The following is a 21,517-nucleotide window of genomic DNA, read 5'->3' on the forward strand; positions in this document are numbered from 1 at the left end:
CTTTCTGTGTCTGAAACCTTTCTGCTATTTAGAAACACAGTATTGCATTTTTGGTTTTGATATGTTTGTCTTAAGTTGTACCTAGTGGTGTTGCCCTTTGAGATGCTATGTTTGTAGCATGGGATTCAGGAGAAGGAATGAAATTAAGTTATGATCCTCCTTTGCTATAAGAAGCGATTGTGGTTTGGAACAATTCAGTTACTTCAGTATATTATATTTAAATACATTTGTAATATAACCCCTTAAATTTATTCATAAAAGTATGTTAAACCACCGATTATTACATAAAGTAATTTTGAATGAGATACACTTTCACATTCAGAGTCTAAGAACTCTATTTTTTCTTCAGCTGTTTCAGTAACATTTTTTTGCCTATAGATTTAGGATAGGTAAAAGCTGCTGACTGTATTTGGCAACTTTTTGTTCAGTTGGATGTTGTGCTATTTGGTGATGTTTCACATAGCATCAAGCAGTACTTGATTAGACACTATCAAATAATGAAAAATTATGTTTTGGTGTGAAATTTTTGGCATTTAAGATCTTCTGTAGTAGAGAATAAGGTGAGAAAAAAAAAACCTGTAAAGAAAAATTGTTCCTTTTCTATCGCAAAGATGTGTGAAGATCTTCTTGAGGTTAAATGTGCCTTAGGATTTCTCGGTATGTGGAACCAAATGTAATCTGGGGTAATTTGAAGGCCTAGTTTTTTGAGTTACATTGAATTATTCAAACAGCTAAGCACATTTGAATGCGCTTAAGCTGTTTTTTTACATGCTTAAAGAAATAAATGCGTTTGGGAAAACTTATCTCATTATTTCTTTCTGTTTGCTTTGAATAATGCATTAGGGTTTGGCTTGTTTCTGCAATGTAGATTGAACTTGCATTATACGTTATTCCTTGAAGATTTTGTCCTTACAGTGAAGGTATTTGGCCTTTACTGAGAAATAATTCTGACTAATCAGAAAGCTTTTAAAAATACATAATTTTGTTTGTATAATGATTTTCAGCTTGTTTGTTTTGGTGTAAATTCTTCTGAGAGATAAGATAAACCATGTTACTTATGGACTACGAAACAAGCTCTGATAAGAAAATATTTTCTCATAGTGCTAGCCAGGACTTTGGTATTAGAGGTGACAAGAAAAATGTAAGGAACGTTTTACTGTTTCAGTAAAATTGTAACCATCCTGTATAGAGAGGAAAACAAAAATCCACTGGCCTGTAATTTTATAAGTATTCCTTCTTGAAAAAGAGAGAGAAGAAAATACTGAAACATAAGAGGTTTCAGTTGAATATGAGGAAAAGCTTCTTTACTCTGAGGGTGACAGAGCACTGGAACAGGCTGCCCAGGGAGGTTGTGGAGTCTCCTTCTCTGGAGATATTCAAAGCCCGCCTGGATGAAGTCCTGTGTAACCTGCTCTGGGTGAACCTGCTTTAGCAGGGGGGTTGGACTGGATGATCTCCTGAGGTCCCTTCCAACCCTTGCGATTCTGTGATTCTGTGAAAGGTGCTGTTGGGTATTAATCCTGTTTGTTAAATGATCAGTGTTGATTTCTTTTACCTTACCTCCCTAAAATTAGACATGATGTGATGATGTGTGGTCGGTTTTTGCAGTGGCCACCTGCTTTTTGCTATCTTGTCTTGTTTTTCCTACCAAAAGACTATATTTTTATTGTCGTTTAAATAACATTTTTTCATAATGCTACTTTCACACTGAATATTAGAGTACTGTGCCATTCAGCTTACTCCTGATGCAAAACGTGCTTTCAGGATGTAACTAAAAAGCATTTTGTAGCAAATGTGGGGTCAAGTAGGAAGTTTTGTTTGTAAGCTGTGCTTCAGCTTTTGACAAATAATGAAGCATAAAGTCTGTAAGCTTCACGGTGTTCATGGAAGTTCTTTGGCATTCCCAAATATTAGGCACAGACACCCAAATATTTATGACATTGAAGACTGGCAGGCTCCAGCAAATTGTCTGGAGGCAACTGAAATGGCTGCTCTCACCAAGGTGTTCAGCACCTTTCAGTTGCGGAGGTTACCATCCCTATAGCAGGGATGGCAAAATGGGACTTCATCAGAGGCTGTAGTTCAGAGTGATATACTAGCCTAAGCCCGTCTCTGTGGACAATTTAAACTTACATGCTGTAGTAGTAACTGTGCTCCTTGAGGAATGGGCGTGCCTCCCATTCCACCCCTGGGGCAAAGGTAGGTTTTGCTGAGCCAAAAAACTGAGCTATGTGTGATAGACTGAAAAAAAACGAAGAGGAAACTGAAGGTTGAATTGAGTAACACTTCAGTGTGAGCGGAGATTCTTAAGAGGTAACTGTTTTTTCTTAAAAGTAGCAAAAGAAGTTCAAAGAGGTATAGTTCTGGTGGGTTATAGCTGGGGCTGGTCTCCACTCCCAGCATTCTTAATTTGGTTAGAGTGTTATGTCAGAATAAAACTCAACAAAATCTTCCTTTTATTTGGTTTAAGGGTCGTGTTGTGGAAAATATATCGAAAAGGTGTGGTGGGTTCCTGAGACAACTTAGTCTGAGGGGATGTCTTGGTGTTGGAGACTCCTCTTTAAAGTAAGTAAAGTCCTAGATTGAGACATCACTTATTTCCTAATGTCCGGACCAAAAGCAATTATTGTTACATTTGTTTGGAATTCTAAGTACTAATGACCAAAATGGGATACTTAAGTAAGTACTAAGTACCTTAATAATGACTAAATGAGATGTCATTTTGAGATAAAAGTATAGCTACTGTTATTTTCTGGAAATGAACTAAGAAATGAGAACTGTGCTTTTCAGAAATGCGTCTTTTTATTTCATTAGTATTATGTTGATAACTCTCCATTTTCAAGCAGTTAAAATGTTTTCAGACCTATGCTCTGGCGTCCTACAATATTAATTTCATCAAGAAAAATAGAGATAAATAAAGATAAATTTAATCTAAGAGAGTAGTAAGTCAGTTTATAGTTTATCTTCTTGTCTGGCCAAGAGGTGACCCTAGCAATGGGAGGAAAAATAAAGACTGGTACGATTGGGTGCCTACAAAATTGTGAAGGGCCTGGGATTCTCTTCTTGCTCTAATGTGAGAGTAGGCAGGCAACAGGAACATCTCTCAGGAGCCTCTAAAATAGAGGCAGTGGTCCCTCTTTATACAGTATATAAATTGAACTGTGCAATTTGTTCCCAGAAGATGGTTTGAATCCATATAAGCTTTTTCTATATGCAAGCTGTTTAGCCAGATTCCTCTGTGGATATTTCTCTGAGTATTTAATCCCAAAGATCCTACCTCCAGCTGAAGGGTCCCTAAGCTACAAGTACTTCAAGGCTCGAAGAATATTTGGAGGAAGCCTCATGGTATGGCTTTTTGCAATTACACTTTCTTCCACTGTCACAGGAGATTGGGCTGGGTGGGGTTCAGTCTGATGTAGTGTGGCCATTCTTAGATGGAAAATATAAGCACAAACATTTTTGTTAAGCAGCAGGCATTAAGTTAGTGTCTCATGACCTTTAGCTCTCTCTAAAATTTATAAGCAAGTCTAGTTCACTGATTTTTGTCTCTAGAGTAAGTTCATCCAGCTACTAGATTGCTTTAGTAACCCAAATGGGCATCTTGGCTTCAGACCCAAAGGTTTCCCCAGAGCTTTCCTTGCCGCTAGGACATCTCCCTAACTGCTCTCTGGTGTGTCACCTACCACCTTTAGGCAGTCTTGCCTCCTGAAGGGAAAGTGCATATTATTACCATCTCTCGGTTTACTGGCAACTGCTGTCAAAAAGAGGTAGCCCCAACCAGAGTTAACTTTCTGCAGTGCTCTTCCAGGTTCCCAAGAGCATTCATGCCAGCAGTGCCTATGTCCTCAGTAGGGAGGGCAACAGCAGAAGTGGAAGAGAGGGGGAAGGCAGGCTTAGAGAGAGGCAGCAACTACCATGGGAAGGAGGTAGTGGGGAAGGCAATGAGAAAGGTGTAGGAAGAAAGAGTCAGGACAGAAGATAACAGTTTTCCCCCCAATAACTCCATTTTCACGTTTGGTTTAGGCTCCCTGCTGTGTTTTTCAGGATGCTTAAGGCTAGGGGACTGCGGTGAGGGTTGTGAATAGGACCAAAAATTCTAAGTGGGTTCAGGAATTAGTGGCATGTGAGAAGAGGGCGAGGGCTGGGGCTAGGGTATTTTTAAATAATTATCTATTTAGTAAACAGATACTTAGAATAAGTATACAGCAGTTCAGTGTGTGGCATGGGTACATTGTAGGGATGATATAACTAGTCATGGCTAGTAGGTAAGAGGGCAGGCTTAGCTGAGACCAGCTACCAGCGTGTTACCAGTATTCACACGTGCATCTGTAACAGCTAACTGGTGCAGATGCTGGTGTCCAAGACACTTCAGGAAACAAAGTAATTTACCTCTGAAAAACAAGCAGGCTATATTGAAATTACCAAATGAATGATAAATGCATGGGCTTTAAGACTTTCAAGACATTAGCATGAGAAAGGTGGCATTAATTTTCTGGTACTTGTTCTGAAAGCTACTTTTTCTATCAGGCTTTTTGTGTTGACTTGTTTCCAGATCCTTTAGTTTTGTGGGTGATACTAATTTCTCTATTTATCCTTCTTCTATGTCAGCTTTTGTTTAAAAATAGCCAACTATCAAAGTAGGTATTGAGTATGTAAGTACTGAATGTTTGTGGCAGCTGTCAGGGCATGTCCCGTGTTTGAATCTCGGAGGCACAGTTTTCTGTTCTGCAAGTTATTACAGAATGTAGCGTCTTTCCAAGTGATTTGAAGAGTGTCTCGATTGTAAATCTCCCTCCAGTACATGAATTTTGGAATAGCTGTTTTGAGAATTCAAGTGGAAACTCTCACCAGTATAACTGCTTGCTGGGGTTTTTTCCATTGTTTCCAGTCCACGCTGGAGAGCCAGGAAGTTGTTACCAGCTGAGTGTGTAGTCGGATCTGTTAACCACGGCAAGCCTCCAGACAAAACTGTTTTTGTGTGTTTCCTCCACCCCTGCCAATGAAATCCATGCAGTTGGAGGAAACATGGGCATAAAAACAGTGCTCTGAAATGTAATGCAGCTGTAAATATTACTCGGCAGAGATGAAAAGAAAGTTTATGTATTTCTTCTGGTTAATTAGTATGATACATGCAGGCTTTTAACAGTGTAATAGCTCCAGTCATCCTTAGAGTTCATACCCAGTAGTGCACACAGATGCATTTGACTTTTTAAAATAATAAATAACTAATTTTCAACCCACAGGGCTTTCCATTAGTAGTCTGATAGGCATAGGTCCCACTTCTGTATTGTGCAAGGTACATTCCTTTTCATTTGATGTGGGAGCAAACTCCTTAATAAGACCTGCAAAGGCTTCAGTAATGAGATGTGCAAAAACTCTCCCTAGCAGCTTAATGTTTAACTGAGGTGGTATTTAAACCTTTCTGTTTTATGCTCTTAATGTTTTTAGTTAAGGCATTTGGAGCATGTCAGTTCTGGCTTATATATGGCAGAAATAAACACCTTGCTTAAGTGGTATTTGAGAGAGGAACAACACTTGATTTCAGGAGTTACCCGAGACAGAAGTTTGCAATAGCACAAGGAAAAAGCAACCACTGAGACAGATGTATTTGAGATGTACTTTGTAATTACTCTGTGGCTTGAAGATTAAGCTTTTTGACTGAGGTGGAAGGAGGTAGGGGACAGAGCGCACTCTAGTGACTGTATTGCAACTTGTGATACTACATTAATTCTCCAGCTTTTTGTTGCTGTTTTAGGACCTTTGCACAGAACTGTAGAAATATCGAACACTTAAATCTAAATGGGTGCACAAAAATCACTGACAGGTAAGCCAAAGGGGTTTTTTGTTTGATGGGAAAACTTGGAAAAAGAAGTAGCTGAAGGTATTTTTAGTGTGTCTGCTGTTTTGCAGCACGTGTTACAGTCTTAGCAGATTCTGTTCCAAGCTGAAACATCTGGATCTGACATCTTGCGTGGCCATCACAAACAGCTCTTTGAAAGGCTTAAGGTAAGAAGGTTCACTGTTTTGTGTTAAAGAAAAGCGTTTGAAGAGCTGTTTGACATTGAATAAAGTTAAAAAAATCAGTGCTGAACCTTAATACTGTGTATCAGCACCGACTATATCCTATATCTAGCACTTCTTGGGTGCAGACTATGATGTTTGTGTGTGGTCTTTTCTCATGACTTTTCTGTGGAGGCCTGGCACAGTCCACTGGCTATCATTAATTTCTAACAGTGTGTTTAATTTGGGTTTCCCACTGTTATGACTATTTGAAGGCTGGATTTAACTTTATGTATTTTTTTAATTCTCCCAGTGAGGGTTGCAGAAATCTGGAACATTTGAATCTTTCCTGGTGTGATCAGATTACGAAGGATGGTATTGAAGCACTGGTGAAAGGGTGTAGTGGACTAAAAGCTCTATTTCTTAGAGGTTGCACACAGGTACATAACTGCTTGGGTGATCCTTTAGGAATAAAATTTTATTTGGGTTTTTTTGAAATCTCCATGAATTAAAAAATACCAATTTTGTTATAGTCTTTTGTTCAATATTACAAGATGTGTACCTTCTTTTGGCTGCTTTGCTTTGTTTTTAATTTCTTGTTTCTTCTCCTATGTCCGATTTAATTACTAAATACAGTTAGAAGATGAAGCACTGAAACACATTCAAAATCACTGTCATGAACTTGTAATCCTGAATTTGCAGTCCTGTACAGTAAGTATTTGAAGCTTCAAAAGATACATGCTCTAAGATTCATAAACCATTTTTGAATGCTAATGAATTGATCTGCTACTCACTTAAATAATTCAAATAGTACAGTACTCTGCAGTTTACAGAATTTTGTGTGGAATAGAGATCTTAAATGAGCTGGCTGTTTCTACAGCTGAGTGTGGATTTGGAGTGTTGGGTTATTTTTTTCCCCCTCATTACATCTTTTAACTGTAGCAAGCTCTAGAGTAAGAACTAACTGCACTCATTCAAATCTCATGAACTGTGTATGTGCTAAACCATGCATTTTTACAGGTGTAGTTCTTGTTGTCCCATCCATTAAGGTCAAACATTTTGGTCTATTCATAATTTTAAGGTTTCTAACTGAGCAGAAGCCGCATTCTGGGCTACATAATTGAGAGTAAAATGTAAGGACATCATAACTGAAGATGATTCAGAACCATCTAGGTAGCAGAAGAAGGGCATGCTTTTTCAATAGTACTCAAACGCATTCATTTGTAATGGAATAACTGGGAATCATTCATGTACTTTAAATTCTACTTAGAGAGTACACAAATTAGATTTGCTGTATTTTATATTTGCTTTTTTGTTGTTTCTGATGTGACTTTTTAGGAATGAGAAAGATCTTTTAGATTTTAAATGTATTTAAGTCATTTTTGTTCTGTAAATAAACCTTAGAAAATATTGAAATAAATTAGAATTTCAGTGTTTGTCATGCAAATTTGAATAATGAAGTTAGATTATTTTTTTTTCTTTTGAAAGTTTTCTATACCTTTATTGCTAGAAGGTATCATCAAATCTGCTTAGGCTAAAATTTTCAAATCTGTGTGAATCAATTCTGAATGAATGTGGCATGGAACCATTTTTTTTTTAAGATTGGATGAAAATTTTCGGACCTAATAGATTTCTTTAAAGTGTTGAACATTTTGGAATTATTAAAAGTTACATTGAAAAATTGCAGAAATGAAGAACAATATGAATACAAAGCTTAAGCTTCCATGAGCCAGACATTTAGTGAAAGAGAATTTTCAGATTTTTCAATCTGAATTTAGGTGCCCACTGTAGTTGGGCACCTAAAGGTAATGGGAGTGAAAGGAAGTACCTTCTTTTGGTCAGAACCACACTTAAATAAATGAAGTCAGTATGTAATTTCCCCTTTCACTCTTCCTTTTGCTGTCCTCCTCCTCCAAAATTCTTTTTCTGTTGTATTTTACCTGAGACTAATGAGATAGATCAAGGCCAGCCTTTTATGATTATTTTTGTGGAAGGCTCTCAAAAGATCTGATGATAATCAGTTATGATCTCTCCCGCTTAAAAGGGCCATTGGCGTAAAAGTGTACCAGAGTTTTCCCTTGGCCAGTATGTTGTCACACAGATATTAAGTACCAATAAAAACCCCCTCATAAGTGAAAGTATTTTTCCCTTTGAATTTTTTGAGTGTCCTACCTAGTTACATGTGCTTTAAAACTTTATTTCACTGGAGATGTGTCCTGCTTGCTATGGCTTAGAAGCATGCTTCCAGAAGGAGCCGGGCTCATTATGATCAAAGAGCTAGCACTGATTTTTACACAGCAGGTCTCTTTGTGCTTTATATGATCCACACTTTAATTCTAGTGGCTCTGTTTTATGGACCTTATAAAATACCAGGCAGGCTCCAGCAGCTATAGAATGAACTGATACTAACTCTGGAAACTGCACACCTGAAAGGTACCATCTTTGTAGAGCGTAGAAACTGGGGACTTGCAGGTGTTTTTTGAGCACTTCCCTGAGAGGCATGTAGGCATCGATATCACAAGCAATTTCAGAATGGAAAATTTTCATATATAACTTGAGGGTTTTGTTGATCTCCAGCAGCAGCATAAAATTTACATAGTCCTTTCCGCCCAAATAGTTCCTTTTCCCAATAATATTGTCATGAGTACCTCTCAGAGGGAACAAAACAGTTCTGGAAAGTATCTTCTTCTCTGTAGATCATGCAAGTCCTTCTGGATCCACAAAAAGAAGACAAGACTCCTATTTTCTGTCTGGAATAATTTTTATTTGACAGAACAATTAGCAAATTTAAACTACTGATATTAAAACGTGCTGGATTGGGGGAGGAGGCATAAGGTGATCTCCCTTTGTGCTGAACTGCTTCTATCTCTCATCCTGTTTTCATCTATGAAAAGCAATGTTTGTGGTAATAGCCTCAGAAATATGCTGTAGTAGTATTAGCATACCTAGATGAGAGGCTTATAAAAGGAATGTGTATTTTCAATTCAAAATGCAGCAGAGGTCTTTGTTATCGTTGGAAGAGTAATTTAGGCCAGGAAATAAAATAACCTGTTTCACTGTGGCGGATTAGTCATTCAGCAGAAGAATTAAATTCTTGGAGTTAGGGGTGGAAGGAGGAGAGAATACTTTTTCCAGAATAGAAGACCTGCAAGCAAAATAATATTTGCACACACCGCCAATAATCTAGTTCCTGTTGCTATTTTGTGTGCAGCTGCACTGGGGCTATTTCTTATAGTTCCTGTTTCAGAGAGAAAACTTTCTATTCATATTCCAAATAGAGAGTTACTTTTTCCAGAATATCTAGTACAAAACAATTCTGAGAAATGAAACCCCTCTTTTGAGTTAAATCTTTCAGCTAAAGACAACTGCGTAGGCTAGGGCAAACCTGGCTTTTACATATGTCTTCTGTAAAGAACGTATTATATGTAACTGTTTACCTGTAACTCTTGCTTTGAAAATTATCTGGAGGTGAAGGATTTTTGCCCCTGGGTTCTGCTGCTCTAGTGCAAAATAGGCAGTTAGCTCTTCTGCTGTTGAGCTTTAAGCAATCTTCTGCACTGGTCCCCAACTTGGTCACTGGAACGAAAGACCTGAACTCTACAAACATGTAAGAAGCAAGATATTTCACACAATGACAACCACAATTTAAAAAAAAAAAAAAAAGATAAAATTATAAAGCAAAAGTAAAGTAAAAGAGGAAGACAAGAAACTACTCTTCCTCTCTGCTTGCCTGCCTTTGAGCAGTACTCGAGATCGGTGGAAAAATACATAGATAGGTAGGAATTGTGTGTGTTGATTATCTTCAGTGTTATCAATGAACGTGGTTTCACAGTGGTAATTTTGATTGAAAATCCACAGGTTGCCATGGTTATATACAATGTGACACTAACAGTTCAGTAATATGACTTGATTTTTGATCCTAGCTGATTACTTGATAATGAAATAACTTCAACCCTCTTCTATATTACAGCAAATTTCAGATGAAGGCATTGTAAAAATCTGTAGAGGATGTCATAGACTTCAATCGCTCTGTGTTTCAGGCTGTAGCAACCTTACAGATGCTTCTCTCACAGCACTTGGTCTAAACTGTCCAAGGCTGAAGTGAGTATGTCACGATCGTGTCGTGAGTATGTCATATTGTTACTGGCCTGATCTAAGAAATTCACTTCTGAAGATAATCAGCTGATGTCCACAGGTTTGATTTAGCTTTGTGTTGTTTGTGTTACCTTTGCAATCAAAACATTTAATTAGAAGTACCAGCTGAATATAAACTTGAGGGCTGGTCCTGTGTAGCTAGCATATAAATGTAGTTCTTGGTATATTAGAAAAACAAGAATTAATATATGACAAATAAAATATGTTGAACCTAGCAGTTCAATTCTGTGCTTCCAGCTAAATATTTTAGGTGCTAATTACAAGCCAGAAGAAAAGAAGATATAAAGCCCATTATTTTTTAAAAGGTAAAAATATCTGTAGTTGTGTTGTATCTTGTGATGTTTGTACTCTGATGTGGTTTTATGCAGTCATTTGTCTCACAAAAAAAATAGCTAAATCATGCCTGAATATTATATTTACTGATTTGATTATAAATGTCTCTACAAGCACTGAGGACTGATACTTATGGGATACATTTTGAGTAACAGAGGCTCGTCAGTTAAAATAAACATTTACATTTATGTAGTTTGCACTAACATACATTTTGCTGGTATTCTCAGAAGTGGGGACAGCTTCAGCTTTAATAATGAAGCTCAGCCATGCAGCCGCTCTCTGGTTGTAGGGACGTAGAATACTTCTTGTAAGGTCTAACGTTAATGTAAATTAAATCTAAACAAAAGATTTTTGCATGACACTAAATTGCCATTCATGACAGGAACGTGCAGGAGTCGCAACTTGTTACGCTTCCATCGCAGATAACTGAAGCAACGTAGGTAGTAAAAATTAGGGGAAGCTACATTCCAGTGTGCAATATGCTGACGCACAGTGTTCCTTTAGCTGATTGAGTGAAAAAGAGCTTTTTTTACTGTAGAAACCCCATCCTTAAGATCATTCCAGAGTGATAGTCCCCTTCATGTAATGTTTCATACTTAGAAGAGCTTACGTGTGCCCATGTTTGGGGCCAAGGAGTCTTCTGACACGCTTAATTGTGTCAAAATTAGAGGAAATAAAAGGAGGTCTAAAGTGCTATTAGTTGTGCAGTTCTTTCCAAGGGCAGTACAACTGTAGCAGGAATTGTTTTGACTTTGGTAGGTAAACTGTTAGCCCCTGTCTGTGCCACGAGGGGGAAGGCGTCTGCCATTCTCCTTTAATGAGGAACACTGTAAGGAAAAAAAAATGGCCCTTTACAGTGATTACTGCAGAGGAGTTCTTGGTGGAAAGACAGGTGATACATCTGGTTACATCTAGACTTTTGGGGTCATGTATTGCTGTGTTCTGCAGCTGTTACAACTCACAGATGACATCTCCTTGAAAAAATTCCTAGGCTTGACCAATTCCCTTCAGCTGTTTTTTTCCCCCTACATCAAGATATAGCTGTCTTCGCATCCCTTTTTATATCGGCTCATTTGAGCACTTGATACCTTCTCTATTTTTCATTTTTAGCACTTCTTAGTGTTTAAAATACTAGTAGGTGTTTTGGTGAGGCTTACAGAGAAAAGCACCCATGAACACCTGTGAAAAGCCCTATGGGGCTGTGAAAATTAGGATCATACTGCTTTTAACCCCATCAATGTTCCCTCCCACCTGCTGCTAATTCAACAGCAGTAGGGAGGTGCTGCGTGTGGAGACACTCCAGGTGTGCCCAAAAGTCATCTGTAGGCAATGAATGCAACTGTGAGGTCTGTCTTGGGGAACATTGCTTTTCAAGAGCGGGGAATCTGCTCTGGGATGTCATTTCTTCTCATCAGCTCCTATGCTAGGTACTTTGTCATGAATTACTGGATGGGAAATAAATGTCAGCTGTACCTGGAAAAAAGAAGAATCCTCTGTAATTAAGTACAATCACTAAAACAAAGGAAATATTAGAACTTTGCTCACGTTCGTGCTGACCAGTGCCTTCCCACCTGGTTTTCATATGGGGACCTGATTGATGCAGTGTGTTTATGTATACCTCACTCTCCCCACTCTGCTTTTCTGACTGACTGCACACCCAATTTCAGGAACGCTAGAGCTGCTAGTTTTCTGGTGTCGTGCTCCCCTTTTTCCATACTCTTCTTTTCAACCAAATGTGCAGTAAGTAGCATCCCCACTAATTTGCACGCTGAGGATGTAATCCCCCCACTCCCCCACCCTTTAAAGTCAGAAATGTAATGAGGTTGGGGATCCAGTGGTTCTAAGTGTAGATGGGGTTCAAAGCAAGTAAATGGGGTAAAGGGTAACAAATGTGACCTAAATCATGGGGGTTTTGATGGTGGTAGGGGTTTTTTTTTTCCTTTCCCTACCCAGTATCCTAGGTAATTTTCAGAGTAGCTGAGAGTATTTTGTGGTAGGTTGCTAACTGCCCTTGATGGAAGGGCACAAAGTTCCCAAATGTGAGTCTGGAAAGAAAATCTGGAGGTGGTACTACCATCCGTTTGGAAAGCAGTACCTGTCTTGCCACCTCTCTGTTGGCTGATCTTGAGTTTCCATCGTACTTCTGAACCTTGTTGAAGACTAGTACTCTGGAAATGGTTATCAAGGGTGTAGCCTGGGGGGCTGCTTACCTCTACACTCAGCTACGCTCTTGCTTTTGGCTTGGAAGAGATTGAGCCAGCAAAGTCATTGTTGGAGCCCCACGTCCCGCACTCTGGCGGGGTTCTATTTTTCTTGTACACACGGCATGGCTTTTCCCTTTGCACTTTATCCGTAGAGAGGGTGCTTTCTAATGGCCTCCTAAACTAGTGGAAGGGTCTAGATGCCTGTAAGTGTTACCACAGCAAGAGGTTCTTTTGTCCACCTTGCCCTGCCTCCTCCCCCACCGACCCCAGCCCAGAAGTAGCATTTGCTGTGGTGAGTGGGTAAGTTGCACCTGGTTTGTGCTTCTCATTGCACAGTGCTGTGGTTTCCCCTTACTCATTTTGATACTTACTCTACCTGCAAAGTAAAAAAGCATTCACTGAAAAAAAAAAACAAAACCAAACCACCAACAAAAAACAGCATTTACGGGATGAGCCCTGTTCTGCATACTGGTGGTGCTTGTTTTGGGGCAGTTGACCTTTTTTTGTCAGTGCTGTTTCCCAGTATCTCTCAAAAGAGTGTTAGGTTTATCTTTCCAAAACACTGCGTTATTTTCTTTAAGGTTGTATTGGTGTAGTTCATTGTTTTTATTGTGGGCTTGGAGAATTTAAGCTTCTTGCTTTCTGGTAACTTGCTTCACTGTGCTTCACACAGAGGCTCTGAGTGAATTTCTAGTAAGCAGTTTCTCAGTTTTGTGGCTTCCCAACATCCTGTGTTTAGATAACAGGTTTCAGATGCAGGCTTTGTCTGCGTTTTCCTTAACTCGGGGTTTATTCTCCTGTGTCTTTCCTCAGATAACACATGATAAAACTTGAGCATTATGCTGTCTTACTGAAACAAGGTCAAAATGCCTATAATTATGTATAATTTTTTTGCACTGAATGTAGAGATTTGAGGAATGAACTTAATGTGTTCTGTGGCTATTAGAATCTTCTGATAAGCTGGATCAAAAGTCTGCCTAGTGCTTTTTAATTGCAAAGTACTGTGAAAACCAGGCATATATATACATTTGCTATCGAGAACTTTAAGTTGAAGAAGCCAAATTTGTATTTCAAATGCATTTGCTTTTCTCTATGTTAATGTTTTCTTTAACATTTAAAACTTTTCCAGGATTTTGGAAGCTGCAAGATGTTCACATCTTACAGATGCCGGGTTTACCCTTTTAGCACGGGTAAGGATCATTTCAGAAGGTTAGAACTCGCCTTGTTTTCATTGCTGCTGCGCAGCTGTGAATTGATGTAGTCCTGCTGGGAAGGAATATGAGAAGAAGAAAAACAAAGTAGGAAGAACCCAGTGGAGGAGGGGACTAAAAAGTGATTTTATTTCAGGATTATACTTAGAGCTGCAACTTGATCTATTTTGCCATTTATCGTTGCATTTTTCACTTTTTTCCCCTCTTTTTTTTTTTTTTTTTTAGTGTGTTTATATTTGGATATGTTATGGTTAACATAATTCTAAACTTGTGTTATGTATTCCAGCCAAATTTCCTTTATAAATGTGACACATACCCTTGTGATGTTTACACCCCAAAAATCACCATATAATAGATTCTGAGCACACCTTGAAGTTACAAAAATACTTACATTATATGTTATGAACTATAAGCACTTGTGCCCTGGTTTATGCTATAAGCATGTAAAGTAAGCATAGAGATTGTATAAAATGCTTCAAGTCAGCCTTGGATGCGTGCTGGTTTAGGAAACCTGAACACAAACCAAATACTCTGTAAACAGGATTCGTTTACACTACTGGTATTTAGTGTGAATGAAAGGAGTTTTTTTTTCTAGCCATGGTGGTTAAACAGAGTGGTTTTCTAACCATTCAGTGTGACAGCCTTGTGCTTTCGGTAGTCGCCTCAAGCCTGATTCTTGGAGCTGCAGGTTAAACCATTTTTTCACACGCCTGCAAATGAGAGGGTTTGGGGTTTGGGCTGCGCTGTGGCACCATGTGGTCTGCTGTGAGGTCACAAGGTTTACATCATTTTCTTGAAATTAGTCATGAGCAGTCATTGAAAGCGCTTCTAAAAGCTTGCTAGGGGTTTCTCATATTGAGAAAATTGCTTGTATAAATGTGAAGTGCAGCTTTCTCCCAGCCTTAAAGTGGGCCCTGTTTTAATATTTTCAGCATTCATGAGCAAAGCAACTTGTTTTTAAGGTGTCTTTCTAAAGTACGATGGTGAAGAGAGATGTTTCACAGGCTTAAGTGTGTTTCAGATTAGTTTGGTACAGGCTGATGTACGCAGAAGTTGGACTCATCTGTATGCAGATTAGTTAGCTTTAGTGCATGGGCAGTAAATACCGTAGGTTGGAGTTGAAATGGACCCCAAGAGAGGGAAGGGAAGCAGGGGTGAGTGAGTACTGATCGCATACATACTGTTCCAAACCTTACAGGGCAAACCTTAGACTTAGTGAGAGGAAGGCTGCCAATGTAGAGGTTTGGGGAGGAGGTGTTGTATAGCTTGTGGGGGTTTTTTTATTATTTTTTTTTTTACCATTTTTTGTCCCTTGATGGTAATCAAATACTTGAAGGGATTTAGCTCACAGTTTCCTCTTGGAGGCTGCGCTTTCCAATATTAGTAGCCCTGTGCACAATTTTACGTCTATGTATTGTTTTATTTTGTCTTTTGTTTATCTGTTTGGTTTTTGTTTATTTTAGAATTGCCACGAGCTGGAGAAGATGGACTTGGAAGAATGCGTTTTGGTGAGATTTAACATGAAAAGGAGTATTGAACGCCCAGTGTAAGAATGCAGTGCCAATAAGAATATTAGCACTTTCAGTTAAATGTGCTTTGTTTTTTATTAATAGTGCTGTGTTTGTAGTGGTAAATAAAAATCATTATTGGGAAATTCTATACAGGGAAAAGTTTGAAGAGCAACAGGTGATTGGATGTAATCTAGAAAGAGAGATCCTATCTGAGGGTTGGCCCTCCTGCTGTCTGCGGCTTATGGTTGTTTGGTTTCTTTTCTTTCTAGATAACTGACAGCACATTGATACAACTTTCTATACACTGTCCTAAGCTACAAGCATTGGTAAGTTTAACTCTTTGCTTGTGAACTTTAATACATACCTCCAACCCTCCCCCCCCATGCAGCTCCTTCAATATAAAACCAGGCTGTTTACTCTGGATCTAGAAAAAGTTTCCAATGTGTACGATACTGTGCAAAATCCATGCAAGTTTCGTAAGTATTGTAAAAGAAGCAGGTTACTCCTAAAATATTTACATGCATTGTGTGATAAAAGATATTACTAAGTCAGTGAGAAATAACCAGAAAGCTTATATTTCATAGTTAAAACGTCCTTCATATTTGATTACTTTATTAAAATAAAACTTTTCATAGGCAACATACAGTACTTAGACCTTTATAGATACTCTTAAGTGTTCACTAATGGTTTTCTTAAGGAGTATGACGTTTTAAGTCAAATACTGAATAAACAAAACCACCCAGTGGAGATAAATGTAATCACTCCGTAATCAGTTTTGCGTGCAAGTTGTTTTTTTTCCAATGGCTACGTTTACACAGTAAATTATGGAAGGTTTTTTGACTTAGACTTTTCAACGTAACTGGAGAGGATTGAGGTGCTTTCAGTGGGGTACCCTGCTTACTGTATGTCAGAGAACTGGTTCGTAGAGAATGGTTGCTTAGACCAGAACATCAAAAACAATTTCAGGTGACTTAAATTTGTCTGTTCTTCAGTCAAGGTACTCCAAAATTATTGGACTGTCTTTACAGTAGAGGCTCCTGTATTTAGAGCCAATTGTCCCCTAAGTGTAGATTTGTTACATACTACTTTAAATGTACCTGAGAGGACAAGTATCTTTATAATCTGTTCTTAAATGGGATTAAAGGAAGGTTTGCTGCTTCATTAACCAAATGGTCTTATGATTGGTTGGTGTTATTCACTCAGTGTTACTAAGGTAGCAACATGAGGAGAGATGGCTTTTAAAAAGGAGCTTGTTCACTACTTTTTTATTGTTTTTTTTTTTATTTTTGCTTGTTAATTGTCCAACCTCATTTTTGTACCATAATTCTTAATGTTAAGCCAAACAGGAGTTGTCAGGAGATGAGGAGCCTTTTATATGGGACACTTCCTGTTCTTCTATGCCAGATGTGTTTTTGTATCGTAATCCCAGCCATAACCAGTACTTGCAAGAGATCTTTTGTACCAGTTCTGCCAGTGTTTCACCAGAGATATCATAAAACCTCCTAACTTTCAAGTATTTTTCTCAGCCTGCTCCTGTTTGCTGGCCTCTGTGTGTTAGCCCACAGACAGGGAACTGTGGCATTGGTAAAATAACATAGCTTTCTTAAGGGAACCAGAAATTTTTTTTTTTTTTTGGTTGATATGTATATCCTGTGTGTAGGAAGGATACACATGCAGAGATTGTGAGTGAACAGTGATGGCTGAGAATTAACAGGGAAAGCAAAAACAGACTGGCAGGTGCCAAATACCCTATGTGAACGAATCTTGGTAGTTCAAATGTGAAATCAGGTACTGCTGATGGCTCTGTAAACTCTTGTGTGGCTGTGCTTTAGCATATGTTTAGGTATTTCTGCAGTTTAAGCAAATATTATGGAGTTGCAGAAATCAACTTTGAATTTGTTTCTTGGTGTTTGGAGACTGGGGAGGTGGGGGAAATAAGCGAAAGCACTGTGAGACCAGTTATAACCAACTGTTAAATCTTTTGCCAGTATCAGAGTACTCAAATGCTATATTACTGGACTTAAGAAGTAATTTCTGGTGAAAGTGTTTAATAAATGTACATTCAAATTATTAGAGAAACGATGAAATACTCATGATATTCCTGGAGATGAGATGATAATTGAATTCTTCAGTTGAGTTGATCATGCTGTTTCTTACTGTCACAGTATATCATGCCACATTTGAGTTATACATGGCATTTAGTACGTATTAAAAAAAAAAAGAATTTGACCATATCTCTTTGTTCTAAAGATTGCAAGCAATTGCCTCTGTAAAATTCCACATGATTAACACTAACAGGCTTACGAAGTCAGAAAAATCATGTGGTTTAATACGAAGTATGTATCATTTGGCATATTTGTTTTACAAAGTTCTATGAACTCAGCTGTACATCCTGTATTGTCCTTTCAGTACCAAATACAGTGTCTCAGGAAAGCTGATTTTATAAGCTGCTTACTTCCTGGGATGGAAAACTCTTAATTAGCCAGCAGACCAGCCGACAGCTTCACATAACCTCCTGTCCTTCCTTGAAACAGCAGGTCTCTTATAAATGTTCTTTAACCCTGCAACTGCTGATTGTTTCCAGGCTGTGAGCCAAATCAAATGCTCAGAATACGTACATAAAGAAAGGAGGTATAGGAGAGAACTTAAGTATTTAAAGAGTTGATAGACTTGCAGAATGTAAACGTGTCATAAGATAAAACATTGTTGATAGGTGTAAGTGCTTCTTTTCTGTTGCCTTTTGGAGACAGCGTGCGCTAGTTGTGGTGTTGCTTGGAGTTGCTGCCAGCCACTCGCACTCAGTGAGTGAGTAAAATTGAACCAGCTGGAGCTGAAGGGTTATTTGTTCATCCTGTTCAGCAAAGGAGGAAAAAAAAGTTGAGGGGTGAGTTGTTCTGAAGGGCCGGACAGACCCCGTCTGTTTGGTAGCAGGCAAGAAACGCTCACCAGTCTAGCTGAGGTAAAATAAGGGTAAGACATGGTTGGTAGTCCTCAGGCTTCCTTGTCAGGCTGAAATAGAAGATCATCGATGTGTTGTACCGAGAGAAGGGCAGGATCATGTGTTTGATTCGGATGGTTGGCAGGAGGTGCTTTTGAGCACAACTGCCAGCTTGCTCCAAGTTAGAAAGCGCTTTTGGATTGCTGTGAGTGTTTGTTCATTGGCTGCTGAGTGCAAAATATTTGTGGCAAGGAAATGCTGCTTCAGAACCAGTCGCCATTAGACCTGGATACAAGTGGTGGCCAAGACACAGGGCTGAGCAGAAAGCAAGGAGCTAGCTCGGAGCCCGGGGTGAGAGTAGTGGAGTTCATAGATCCTGCACACTTCTAGTGCAGAAGACTTTGAGAGCATTCGTTTCGCTGGTGGCAAAGAGTGGTTTTTAAGCCTCCTCCGAGGAAAATCTATTTCCTGTTGTTGTCGTCATCACTGCTTCTGCAAAAGTCCTGAATTCCCTAAAGGAACCAGGAAACTGCTTTATGTGGTGCTACTGCCTGAGATGCTGTAACTTTTTCCATGCTTTTGAAACTCAAGGGAGTAAAAAAATATGCTTAAGAGGAGCAGAATTGCTTATTTATTATGCTGACTGTTGCAGAAAAGACCTGCTCCTGCAGCTGTACGAGATGTTTATTGCTCCTTGTTTGCACAGCCTGGGGTGCTAAGCGCTCACTGCTTCCTGAAATCATTGTTTGGCAAATCAGTCCAGGCTGATGGTTCTCTCTCTATGGGGCCTTGCATAGGCTTGGTGGTACGCATAGAAACAGGGTAGCTGTGAAACAGTAACTCCTGTCAGTAGAGCTTCAGCTATTCCTGTACGCTCTTGATCATCCTTTAAAGTTGTCTCCCATTTCTGGCACGGCACAGGTGGTGTTTGCATGCATGAGTAATGGAGTTGCGTGACAGCTGGAAGAGAATTTCCATGTTCATAGAGAGCAAAGGGGGCCTGGAGGAGTTTGCCACTGATGCTTGTTTTGGGATTCAACTCGTTTTGAAGCAAAGTTAAAAATAGTTACAGCCCTTTTGTTAAGTAGAGCTGTTCCTTTTGTTACTCTTCTGAATTTCAGCTGTATACTCTTTGTAGCTGTTTAACCACTAGAATGAAGGAGGTTGAAGAGGACTTGCGATGTTTAGAGGATAGAGTAGCGTAGGGCTGAGTGACGCTGTTAGCCGTTTGCCTCTCTGTTTTAGAGCTTATCTCACTGTGAATTGATCACCGACGATGGGATTCTTCATCTGAGCAACAGTACGTGTGGTCACGAGAGGCTGCAGGTACTGGAGCTTGATAACTGTCTTCTCATCACTGACGTGACTCTGGAACACCTGGAGAACTGCCACAACTTGGAGAGAATTGAGCTGTACGACTGCCAGCAAGTCACGCGAGCCGGAATCAAACGCATCAGAGTACGTATTTGCTGATTTGTTCCGGTGGGATCGCCCGAGGAGCCGTTGGTGCAGCCTGAGATTGTGTGAATCCTGCAGACATCCCAGGCAAGGGAGGATGGAAAAACAAAAGTCTGAATATCGTTCTTTTAGGTCCCTGTCTCTAGGGACTAAGCATAGCTTTTCTTACGTGAGCGGCAATAATTGTCCAGGTCTGATTGTAACTCCTGACGCTCAGGCTGTTGGAGTGACTGAGTGCTTATCCTCTGCTTTCTGTATTTTTTCAAATCACAGGCTTCTATGTTTTTAGGATTGTGTAGTGGAATTCTTTAAGCCTCCTAAAATATACATTAATACACAGAGTCAATACAAACAGAGTATCTGCTTGGAGATTTCAGTTAAGGAGTTGTAGGGCTGTGAGGCCCCGGAATGCAGCCACAAAGTCTCTTCCTCCACGTACCTCCCTCCGTAGGCCAGGGACCACCTGCCCTGGGGGATGGTGTTAAGTCTTGCTGTTAAACTTGGCTGCAACTTCGTATCCCAGATTTGTGTCCAAACCCTTCTGCAATTGGAAAGCTCATCCCCAGTAGTGACTAGGGAGGGCGGATGCCCCGCTCTATTCCACACCGCTTTCTAGGATGAGCGGAGCAGGGCATTTGGGAGACAGGACACAGAGAAGTCTTTCTTCAGTAGCCAGGGGTCCGTGTCTCCCCTGCAGCAGAACACGTGCCTCTCCTGACAGGCTCTCTGGGCTAATGGGTGCTTTGCTGGGAAGTAAGTGGGAACCCTGAGCAGGTGAGTGCCCAGAGGTTAGCGTGCCTGAGCTGGTTGGGGCAGGAGAATGACACGTCAGGAATAGACAGCTTGGGTAGTATCAAGCACAGGGATGCTGTGTTTTTAGCTACCCAACCTTAACAAGAGCCGATTTCAGGCCAGTAAACGAGGTGGACTGCTGCTTTTTACTATTTACATTATAATGCAGACTTTTCATCTACAGGCTCATCTACCTCACGTGAAAGTTCATGCTTACTTTGCTCCAGTGACTCCCCCCCCTTCTGTCGGCGGGAGCGGACGGCGCCTCTGCAGATGCTGTATTATTCTTTGACAGTAAGTTGCAACCACACAGAAAAGCTTCTTGTTGTTGTTATTGAAGAAAAGAATGGGACTGCACGTCAGTGGAAGGAGTCGGTTTCCTGACAGTCCTAACAGTGGTGTTTGGTCATCCAGTTTTGTGACAAGAAAAGCGTTTGTTTTTTTTTTTTTCCCAGGTAGAAAAAATCTTAACGTAATGTGCAGCTGTGGATTAAGTTGGTGATGCTTTGGTTTGTATTATAACTAACTCCTTCCTTCTGTTGGCATGAGAACTGACGTACCGTGTAAACTGTGGGGGCATTTCAGCATAGCAGCTACTTGGTGAAAAGTTCACTAAACTTGGAAGTTAATTTGCATTTGTGAGCACTATCAGTGTGAAGTTCTGACCTAACGTGGGGTTCAAGTCTGTCACGCCGAGTAACTGAACCTGCTGTTCTGGAATATACATGGCAGATTAAGTAGCAGGTTTAAGGACAAATCAGCTTTAGCAGACGTTGACCAAAAAAGAATAAACTGCAAGGTAATCATGAGCTCTTTCTTACAGCAAAACAGTGTGTACTTTTTCATGATTCAGCTTCATATTTAATTACATAACAGGACATAATAGGTAATGTCAAAAGGTAAGGCAGTACCTCA

General features: G+C 39.6%; 1 protein-coding gene across 1 annotated transcript; it reads left to right on the forward strand.

The window, feature by feature from the left end:
- The first annotated feature begins 5,799 nt into the window (after positions 1–5,799).
- FBXL2 (F-box and leucine rich repeat protein 2) lies at positions 5,800–20,947 on the forward strand. The gene is made up of 10 exons (XM_035901541.1): positions 5,800–5,824; positions 5,892–6,006; positions 6,314–6,440; positions 6,637–6,711; positions 9,971–10,101; positions 13,822–13,882; positions 15,367–15,411; positions 15,684–15,740; positions 19,598–19,810; positions 20,787–20,947. Exons 1-10 carry the CDS (start codon positions 5,800–5,802, stop codon positions 20,892–20,894), a joined length of 957 nt encoding a protein of 318 aa, XP_035757434.1. The 3' UTR covers positions 20,895–20,947.
- The last annotated feature ends 570 nt before the right edge of the window (positions 20,948–21,517 follow it).

This window comes from Egretta garzetta, unplaced genomic scaffold (genome assembly GCF_000687185.1).
Source record: "Egretta garzetta isolate BGI_Z169 unplaced genomic scaffold, ASM68718v1 scaffold409, whole genome shotgun sequence".
Classification (NCBI taxonomy): domain Eukaryota; kingdom Metazoa; phylum Chordata; class Aves; order Pelecaniformes; family Ardeidae; genus Egretta; species Egretta garzetta.